Raw genomic sequence first — 10,009 nt, 5'->3', positions numbered from 1 at the left:
CTTTCCTGGAGCGTGGGAGGCGGGATTTGGGGCGGGGCCGCGATTGTGGGTGGGGTCACAGGAAGGAGGAGAGCGGGGCCGGAGCCGGCGCGGGAGATCAGGGCAGTCAGCGGGGTCGGGTCCGCTGGCTAGTTGCCCTTTCCAGGCATGGCTCCGCGCTGTTGGCGCTGGTGGCCCTGGTTGGCATGGCCTCGGACCCGGCCGCCTCCTTCCGAGAGCACCCAGAGTAGGAGCAGGGCACCTCTAGGGCTGAATGGGAGCGCGGGGAGGCCTGCGAGCGCTAAGTATAGGAGTAGGAGCCGAGCTGGTTGCAGGGCTGGAGAGGGGAGAGAGAGGGGACCAGGGGCGAGACTGGAGGGGTCCACTCATGCAGATGAGATGGGGGTGGTGTACAGGGGCAGATGGCGGCCTGTGCGGTAATATGTGAGGCTCCTGGGGTGAGACAGGGATCAACAAAAGTGAGAAGGGGAGACCATGATGTCCACAGAAGTGAGAAGGAGTGAATGGGGGTGATAAGGAGGTCTGTGGGGCAAGAGGGAAGTCTGAGGCGAAACAGGGGCCTATATGGGCAATAGAGGGCTCTGTGGAGAGAGAGGTAAGAAGAGGTAAAATGGGGCCTTGTGGGCAGATCCACAGGGGCGATATGGGGTCTGTTGGAAGGATGTGGTATTCTAGCTGGGTGGGTTGGGAACCCGGTGAGAAAAATTAAGAAGTGCTGAGCAGGGAAGCTTCAGGGGTGATGGGGATTGTCGAGTAGGCCATCTTCAGCGGCATAGTAAGTTCATGGGTGAGATGAGGGCTCTGGATGGAGACACAGCCTTTGGGAATTCAGATGAAGTAAGGGACCCTGCAAACGCCAAAGCTTTGAGGAAAAAGAGAAGGAGGGCACAGATGAGGGTGAAGCCTGGGAAACTCCGTTTTCTGTTGGACACTGAAGTTGGGGTTTGGGATGGGGAGGGAGTCTTGAACTGAACTTCCTCCCCGGTCTCCCCTGCCCTAGGCTTCCGCCAGCAGTTCTCCACACAGGAGCAGACCCCCCAGATCTGTGTGGTGGGCAGTGGCCCAGCTGGCTTTTATACCACCCAACACCTGCTAAAGGTAAGCCGCTTCCTCCTGGTTCCTTTTCCCATGATTCACCTGCTGCTCCAATCCTAAGGGCAAGCTCCACTCCTTTGAGTTTTAAAAGCACTCCTGGATCCCTGAAGGGGAAGGGGCTCTCAGCCCATCTAGACGGGACATTTCCTGCATGCTTTGTCACCTGGGGCTCCCCACTCTAGGTCCTCAGCTAGAAGAGAAGTGTGTTTGTCTCATGGGTGATGGTCAGTGGTCTGTGGCAGACGGTCGGCTATGCCTTCTTGGCCAAGTACTCCAGGGAGCTTATGCAGACCTGCATGATGACTTTGTCCTGCCCCTCATCTTCCCTTCTTTCTCCTCTGTCTCCACTCTGTCCTGAACATCCTGCATCTTGAGGCCACCCCCTCTCCTCAGGGATTTCTGTAACTTTAGGCACCTCACTGCACTCTCCTCGCCAATAGCTCCAGCCCTCCCCATGCCATGCTGGTCTTCCGGCCTGCTCTCCACCCTCCATTCCACGCCTTCCCCCCACCCCATGGCCGGGGTCTCAAGGTTTATAGTATTAGCCTTGGCGGGCAGGGCCCCAAGGTTGCTGGTTACCCTTGAAACTTCGGCAAACCTTGGCGGGAGGGAGGAGGGAGGGAGAATCATGGGTTGGCGTGAGTTGGTGGGGGTGGGGTGGGGGAGGGGTGTGGGAGACCTAGGCTGACTGAGACGTAGGGCAATGGCCTTGCTGTGGAGAGAGAGGAGAAAGGATGACTATATTAATTACATGCACGCACACACACATATACAGATATTAATACTTAAAAAGTAGGGTGATCAACCTGCTCAGTTTGCCCAGGATGTAAGGCTTTCAGTGTTAAAACTGGGAGGGTCTTGGGGAGGCCAGGATGCATTGGTCACCCTGCCAAAAAGTGACCTAAGCACGGCTTCCAAGCAGCACAGGGGAAAGAGCTAATTACGATGAAGTGACCAGCATGAGCCCAGTTGGGTGGGGTCAGTCAGAAAGTGCTTCCTGGAGAAGTGAGTTGAAGGAGGCCTCAGGCTCTGGAGAGGGCCTCCCGCACGGGCGCTGGCAGGGAGACCAGGGATCTCCCAGGGGCTGGGGAGATCCTGGAGGGCTCTGTGTAAGGGGCAGTGTGCGAGCTGAGCCTGAAATTCGGAGAGGGAGGAGGGTAGGCCTTCCAGGCAGGATTCTCAATGTCCCCAGTGTGAACAAAGGCTCTGGCCTGCACATACTTTCCCTGGGGGAGGTGCTGGGGGATGGGCACCGAGGCCAGTTACAAGCTGGTCCTGGCCCACTGGGAGCTCCGAGCGACTGGCTGTGCTCCCGCGGCGGGAACACGCGCAGCACATTTGGGACAGTGGCACTTAGCCGAGTCAGGCACTGTCTGTACAGCATCTCATCGCATCCCCAAGACAAGTTGCGAAGCAGGTGGCATGACTCTTGCTTCACAGGTGAGAACTGAGCGAGGCTGCCCAAGGCCCCTCGTCTGAGCAGGGAAGGCCTGGGTTCTGAGCGTGGGCACTCCGATGGCAGAGCCCACTCTTAAGCTCCACGCTGGGCCATTCAGTAATCAACCTCTGGACACTGACATGATCCAGGCACAGCTTGGCACGGGGAACATGAGTGTGAGCAGGACAGACGTGGTCCGCATGCTCAAGGACCTGACAGTCTACTGTGGGAGGTTGTGGAGTGGTGGGAAGAGGGTTTACGTGGTATTCTAGGGCTCTGATGTGGGTGGCGGGGGCGTGTACAGGAGGGGCACCTAACCCAGCCTGGAGGAGGTGACGTCCAGATTGCTGTCTCAAGGACAGAAGGAGCAACCCGGTGGGGCAGGGGGATGGGTAAGAGGCCAGAGGGCCCCAGGCACAGAGAACCGTGTGACAAAGACCCAGAGGAAAGAGAATGCGGGTTTGGGGACCGGTGAGTTCAGAAAGGTGGGCGTGTGCAGTGAGGGTGGAGGGCTGAGAGCAGAGGCTGGAGGAGGTGGGTGGGCCCAGATCCTGGTGGCTGGGAAGCCACTGACCGGCTTGGACTCAGGCAGTGTCCCTTGGTGCTGTCCACCCCCTTCCCTCCATCAGAGTCCCCTGGGGGACTTGTGAAAATACACATTTCTGGGCCTAGTTCCCACCTAATCAAACTGTGGCTGGGGCCCAGGAATCAACATTTGAAAACAAATCCCCGCCTGCTGCTATAGGTGGTTGGCTTCAGTGAAGGGTTTTAGGCAAGGGACTGAAAGCACCCCGTTTTTGATCTGGAGCTCTCTCTCTGCCTGCAGGGCAGACAGCAGAGCGAGAGGCAGGGCTGGTGGCCGAAAGAGCAGTGGGGAGGATGGGGGTCTGATTGGACAGGGTAGAGGGGAGTCAGGGAGGAGCCCCAGCTTCTGACCCCGGAGCAGAGAGGGAGAGGTTTGGGGGAGGGGAGGACTGACTTTCATCCCAATGGGTGTGAGGTGTCTGGGGTGCGCTGTTCAGGGGTCTCAGGCTTGGTGGGAGGTCTGGGCAGAAGAGAGAGAGTAGAATGTCATCAGTAAGTCCAGGGGAGTTTGAGGTCACAGGAGGGAGCAGATGACAATTCCCCAGGGAATGTGTTCCGGGGCAAGGGAAGGAGGGGTCTCAGATTGGAAGAACCTCAGAGAATATTCTTGTTAGAGGGGGGACAGAGGAAAAGGGGCCTGGAAAAGAACAGCCAGAGGGATTGGAGGGACCTGTGAGAGCTAGGGAGGAGGGGCATCCTGGAAGATGAGGCCAGTCCTGTGAGAGAACCAGTAAATAGGTCCAGCGGGTTGAGCCTTATGGAGGTGGCCTTGGAGAGAGCCCTGTGAGCTGGAGGGAAGGCTCCACAGCTGGAGAGAAGGGAAGATAAGATGGAAAGGCGGATAGCGTCCGTCCGGTATCGACCTCCGGGCTCAGCAGTTTGAACTTTGTCCCACGGCAGGACAGCCAGGGAAGGTTTGTGAGCAAGGTGGTGAGATACAACTACCACAAAAACCACAGTGACGGTAATGACAGCTTTTGATTGAACACTCACAGCGGGTCACTCCCTGGGCTAAGGGTGTAGGCTTTGCTCATTTCATCCAGAACCCCACGCCAGAAGGAGTGTTCTGTGCTCCAGTAAGGAACATTCCAGCGGCACAGAGTCAGATAGCAGTGGGGCTGGGTTGGCCCCGCGGCTGTTGACTCCAAAGCTGCAGCTCTTCAAGGGCACAGCTACGTCAGCGGGGCTTGAGGGGGATGGGGAGAGTCGGGAGGCACGATGGGCGCGTGGGGGACCGGGACTTGGGCGCAGGCAGTGGGATGTGGACAAAGGCGACGAGCTGAGCGTGAGGCTTTGTTGGGGTGAGGGCTGCTGGGGGGCGGGAGCTCATCTGCCTCGAGTCCCACTGAATCGGGAGCGTGGAATCGCGCAAGAGGCTGATGGGGGCGCGAGGCAGGGTAGTGTCATCTACAGGAGCCCCAACTGCTTGACCCTGAACCTGCTTGTGGCCCAGAGTCTCACCATCCTGACCTCCGGGATGTTTCCCAACAACCCTGAGAGGGGCGTGTCATCTGTCCCGGTTTACAGAGGAAGAGACTGAGACCCAGGCGGACGCTGGGACTTGCCGGGGCCATGCGGCTGTTTAGTGGCAGAGCTACACCACACTTGTCTGCCCGACCCCCAAACCTGAGCCTTCCCCATGGCCCCTCTGGGTGCCCTGGGGTGGGGGGCAGGCAATGTGGAACCGACATATGAGTGAGATTGTTTTTTCTAACACTAGGAGTAGGGCCACTTCCATTCCCGTGTGCTCCCCTCATGCCCCAGCTGTGCCTCTAAGTCTCTGTCCTGCTGGTCCGCTTTCCAACAGGATGGTCTTGGAGGCTAGAGCTAAAGCAGGTATGAGTTTCCAAGGGTGGTTCTCAGGTCATCTGTGGGCTGGGCATTTCTAGAAGTGTCAGCGGGTTCTAGGCCAGGGCTGTGTGTCACGTCTGACCCAAGTAGACGAAGAAGCTCCCCTGATACAACTCCAGTGGTGGGAAAGCTGCCGTCTTCCTTGGTTGGCCAGAGTTCTCGCCATCTCAGTGGGCTGGCAGTCCTTGAAGTCTGGCCTCGGCTGCCCTGGCGCTGTGCTGCCCACTCCTCTAGCCCGGCTCTCTAGGCAGATGGGGAGTCGTGGGCCTTTCTCTCTCCTTGCAGAGGGTCGAGGCCACCTTGTTAGCCCACTGAGCTGGGCTCTCCTGCTTTGTCCTGGGAAGGGCAGGACCCACAGGGGCCTCCCTCGGCCCCACCAGCCATTGCCTTCTCCCCCAGCACCACTCCCGCGCCCACGTGGACATTTACGAGAAGCAGCTGGTGCCCTTCGGCCTGGTGCGCTTTGGCGTGGCGCCCGACCACCCCGAGGTGAAGGTGGGTCTCTCTGGGCTCGGAGCAGGGCTTTGGAGACTTTGGTCAAGGTGAGGAGGGAAGGGAGGCTCCCTGACCGCATGGAATGACCCCAGGCCCTCTGGGGGGATGCCATCCCGGACACTGTGGGGTGAGGGTGGCACAGCCACGGCCCCTGGAGCTGCCCCACCCTCTAACCCCTCCCACTTCGGGCCCCGGCAGAATGTCATCAACACTTTTACCCGGACGGCCCACTCTGACCGCTGTGCCTTCCACGGCAACGTGGTGGTGGGCAGGGATGTGACCGTGCAGGAGCTGCGGGACGCCTACCACGCCGTGGTGCTGGTGAGTGCAGGCGGGGGTGGGGGGGTGGGGGAGGGGGCAGGGCCGCAGCAGTGGTTGGTGGCAGCGGGTGGAAGGCCTAGGGGTGAGGGCCACGGCGGAGGCTATGGAGGAGGAGCCGGAAGGAGGCCGCTGGGAGCCTGGCGGGGGCTGCCTGGCCCCTTAGCTGCTGCTGAGGCCTCTGGGTCTTTCCTCAGAGCTATGGGGCAGAGGACCATCAGGCCCTGGAGATCCCCGGAGAGGAGCTGCCTGGCGTGTTCTCAGCCCGGGCCTTTGTGGGCTGGTACAATGGGCTTCCTGAGAACCGGGAGGTGAGTTTGGGGAGCACTCCCCCTGCCTCTTCCTCCCCACTCCTCACCGGGGCCAGGGGCAGCTCTTGGCTGCCACAGCTCGGGGAAGAGGGAGCCACAGGCCTGGGAAGCTCGCAGTGAGATGAGATGTGAAACATCAGGCTGACCGAGGGGGGAGGCCTCTGGGAAGAGGGGCCGCCGGGTCGGGGTGGAGGGACCTGAGCTGAAGCTCAGGGTGGGTGGACTTTCCGAGTGTAGGGGAGCCTGAGGGTGCGGCCGGGGACTGGGCATGAGGCTGAGATTAGCCTGACTGGGGCCAAGGTTAGGGGACCCCTATCCAGACCTCTGTCCTCCAGCTGGCGCCGGACCTGAGCTGTGACACGGCCGTGGTCCTGGGGCAGGGGAATGTGGCTCTGGATGTGGCCCGGATCCTGCTGACGCCACCTGAGCACCTGGAGGTGAGTGGGTAGGTCAAGGGCCGGAGGGGTGGAGGGGGGCTCACACCAAGGAGAGGGTGCCCCTGCCTGCAGGGTTTGGGCCTCGTCCCTCCACGCTGAGCCTCTGTTTCCCCTTGGTGCTGGGCAGAGGCCTTCTAAAAGGCAGCCTGTGAGCTTCGTCTCATACCATTTCCCCCTTCACTTTCTGCAGCTACATAGGCTTTTAAAAAAATTTTTTTCAGTACACACACACCATTCCTCTTGCTCAGAACCCTCTCAACTCACCTCCTGCCCGTTAACCTGTTTGCATCTTTTAGTTCTTGGTTCAGTTGTCCCTACCTCCAGAAAGCCTCCATGGACCTGAATAGGTCCATTTCCCTGTAATACTCTCCTCCCGTAGACTTGGCTACTTCTGTTTCAAAGCATGTTGTCACCACTGCAATTTTATACTTTTTACTGAATATTCGATAAGTCTCTCTCTCCACCAGATCAGAAGCTCTGTGAAGGCCGGCACCACGTCTCTTTTGCTCACCATTCACACACCCCCAACCCATGCCCTTTGCACAGTGCCTGGCACGTGGTAAACACTCAGTAAACACTTGTCGAATGAAGAGCGTGGGCCTGGTTTGCTACTAATTGGAGCCATTTGCAGAATTGGCAGCAGTGCTCCATCTGGCCACCGGGGGGGTGGGCAGTGGTACCATCTCAGGCTGCCAACCTTCTCACCGCCCAGCTAATGGAGAGGCCCCTTCTGCTGTCAGTGTCCAACGACTTTAAGGTCCTCCTTTTGTGCCAGAAAACGGATATCACGGAGGCTGCCCTGGGGGCGCTGAGACAGAGTCAGGTGAAGACGGTGTGGATAGTGGGCCGACGTGGAGCCCTGCAAGTGGCCTTCACCATTAAGGTGCTGGGGCCTGAGGGAGAGGGGCCAGGGTCCCAAGTAGATGGTCTGCCCCTTGGGAGGTGTGGCAGGGCAGAGCTGCCTGGGGTGGAAGAGGGAGGGCCAGGCAGGCCCCCCTGGGGCCCAGTGCCTGCCTTCTGGCGGGAGCTGGTGGTGTCTCCCACCTGGGCTGGGTTCTGGGGTGGGCTCAAGAGCCGACAGCGCTCTGGGCCTGACTCCTCCCCCACTCCCCGCCCACACCTCCAAGGAGCTTCGGGAGATGATTCAGTTACCAGGAACTCGGCCCATTTTGGATCCTGCGGATTTCTTGGGCCTTCAGGACAGAATCAAGGGTGAGGGGCCCTGGCCTGGCCCCCCGGCTCACTAGGGAGGGGATGGTCTAGGTCAGAGAGGGCTCGAGGGAGGGCATTAGGGGAGAGGGCTGTAACCCGGACACCGCCCTGAGATGTTCTGTGTTGCTAACAGAGGTCCCTCGCCCGAGGAAGCGGCTGATGGAACTACTGCTTCGAGCAGCCACGGAGAAGCCAGGGGTGGCGGAGGCTGCCCGCTGGGCATCGGCCCCCCGCGCCTGGGGCCTCCGCTTTCTCCGAAGCCCGCGGCAGGTGCTGCCCTCGCCAGATGGGCGGCGAGCGGCAGGCATCCGCCTGGCAGTCACCAGACTGGAGGTGAGTCTTCTGTTACCCAAAGACACCCCCATTCTCAAATCTCCCCAGCCCCAGCCTGGTGTTTCCCACACTATCCCCACAGGGTGTTGGTGAGGCCACCCGGGCAGTGCCCACTGGAGACGTGGAGGACCTCCCCTGTGGGCTGGTGCTGAGCAGCATTGGGTATAAGAGCCGCCCCATCGACCCCAGTGTGCCCTTTGACCCCAAACTCGGGGTCATCCCCAATATGGAGGGCCGGGTTGTGGATGTGCCAGGTGAGAGGGTGCAGTGGGGGACAGGGAGGCTGGTGTCTCCCGGGGCCATTCACATTCATTCATTCATCTGGTGACATGCATTGAGAACCTGCTCTGAGCGAGGCCCTGTCCCAAGACCCTGGCCCTGCCCCAGCCTCCTCCTGGCCCTGCCCCAGCCTCCTGGCCCTGGAGGAAGCTCCCAGTCTAGCTGAGATGGCCCACACATATATCTGGTTATTAAGTCATTCAGTTTACTGAGGCCTGCTCTGGGCTAGGCCTAGTGCTGGGACTGGAGATGAAGCAGCAGCCCCTTGGCCTCAGCGAGCTTCCAGCCTGATTTAACATCCACATACCTGTGTAGTCATTAATTCATTCAGTCAGTGTTGACTGAGAGCCTGTTGAAACAAGGTGGGCAGGACCCAGCTCCTACAGGGAGCTCCTGGTCTACAGGGACACTGAGGTGTCAGGGGGGACGGCATGGTGACTACAGCTTGGGAAGCCTTGAGGGCAGTGGGCCAGCGGCCAGAGTGGGCCCGGCTGATGGATGCTGGGAGGCCGTGGGGTGTATGGAGGCGTGTGCACGTGTGTGTACTGAGGCCCAGGCTTGCCAGGGGTGTCCAGCCAACTCCCCATTGCTTACCCCTTTGTTACCCCTCTCCAAGGCCTCTACTGCAGCGGCTGGGTGAAGCGGGGGCCCACAGGTGTCATCACCACTACCATGACTGACAGCTTCGTCACCGGCCAGATTCTGCTGCAGGACCTGAAAGCAGGGCTGCTGCCGTCTGGCCCCAGGCCTGGCTATGCGGCCGTCAAGGCCCTGCTCAGCAGCCGAGGTCTGGGCCCTGTGTGAGCTCCTGGGAGGCGGGGTGGGGGGCTCCCTGGGCCTTTCACTGTTTGGAAGGGGGCTGCTCTGGGCTGGGGTAGAGGAGGAGGGGAAGGCAGTGACCCGTCTTCCCTCTGCCGCAGGGGTCTGGCCTGTGTCTTTCTCGGACTGGGAGAAGCTGGATGCTGAGGAGGTGTCCCGGGGCCAGGGTGTGGGGAAGCCCAGGGAGAAGCTGCTGGATCCTCAGGAGATGCTGCGGCTGCTGGGACGCTGAGCCCAGATCCCAGGCGGGCACGGAGGGGAGGAGTGCTGTGCGGGGGAGAGCGATCTGCACCACAGCTGCATCGCCTGGCCATCCTGGCATGGGGCCTTGGCTGCCCCTTTTCCAGGGGCCTCTGAGCGCTTCCTCGTGCCGGAAGGTCGCTCGTGCCACTGTGGGTAACTCTCAGCAAGGAGATAACCTTAGTTAGGGATGGGTGCAGGTGGAGGCTGACCTTCCTCCCTCCTGCCTATCTCCTGCTGGACTGTGGAGGGTCACCAGGTCGGAAATATGCTGGAAATAAAACACCCGCAACCGAGGGACAGTGGTTGATGTGCGACTTCTTCTGGGGCCCGGGGTCACCTTCCAGCTGCAGCTCCCCTCCAGTCACCAGGTGGCGCTGCAGAGCCAGCTCCCTGCTCAGGGGCCTCTTGGGGGCTTGAGGGGTTTTGGCAGCCAGTCCTGGCACCCACCGTCTTTTTCTCAGCTTGGCCCTGCTGCTGCGGCCTGCCTGCCTTCTGCCCACACGGCAGGCACCCTGTGACCCCAGCCTGCCTGCCCTGCTGGCCCTACTGCTGGGTCCCCTCCCTGGTTAGTCCCCAGTACAACCCAAACAAGA

The 10,009-nt window shown here is 60.4% G+C and overlaps 1 protein-coding gene across 3 annotated transcripts; it reads left to right on the top strand.

Moving 5' to 3' along the window:
• The first annotated feature begins 64 nt into the window (after positions 1–64).
• Positions 65–9,711, top strand: FDXR (ferredoxin reductase). Of its 3 annotated transcripts, XM_036838347.1 has the most exons (13): positions 65–226; positions 818–936; positions 1,027–1,098; positions 5,369–5,464; positions 5,663–5,785; positions 5,980–6,093; positions 6,429–6,530; positions 7,306–7,413; positions 7,658–7,742; positions 7,876–8,075; positions 8,158–8,329; positions 8,971–9,141; positions 9,275–9,710. In XM_036838347.1, the coding sequence occupies exons 1-13, from the start codon at positions 148–150 to the stop codon at positions 9,403–9,405; spliced, it is 1,572 nt and encodes a 523-aa protein (XP_036694242.1). In that variant the 5' UTR covers positions 65–147; the 3' UTR covers positions 9,406–9,710. The 3 variants fall into 3 exon arrangements, with proteins under 3 accessions (XP_036694242.1, XP_036694240.1, XP_036694241.1); XM_036838345.1 differs by lacking the exon at positions 818–936 and having other exon boundaries at positions 1,001–1,098; positions 9,275–9,711; XM_036838346.1 differs by lacking the exons at positions 818–936; positions 7,306–7,413 and having other exon boundaries at positions 1,001–1,098.
• The last annotated feature ends 298 nt before the right edge of the window (positions 9,712–10,009 follow it).

Source organism: Balaenoptera musculus, chromosome 20, assembly GCF_009873245.2.
Source record: "Balaenoptera musculus isolate JJ_BM4_2016_0621 chromosome 20, mBalMus1.pri.v3, whole genome shotgun sequence".
Classification (NCBI taxonomy): domain Eukaryota; kingdom Metazoa; phylum Chordata; class Mammalia; order Artiodactyla; family Balaenopteridae; genus Balaenoptera; species Balaenoptera musculus.
Note: the sequence above shows the minus strand (reverse complement) of the source record. Positions and strands in the feature narration are given on the sequence as shown.

Coding starts and splice junctions, on each gene's coding strand:
- FDXR (XM_036838347.1), top strand. CDS start 148: ATGGCTCCGCGCTGTTGGCGCTGGTGGCCCTGGTTGGCATGGCCTCGG. Junction 6,094..6,428: donor GGCTTCCTGAGAACCGGGAG/GTGAGTTTGGGG, acceptor TCTGTCCTCCAG/CTGGCGCCGGACCTGAGCTG. Junction 8,330..8,970: donor CCGGGTTGTGGATGTGCCAG/GTGAGAGGGTGC, acceptor CCCCTCTCCAAG/GCCTCTACTGCAGCGGCTGG.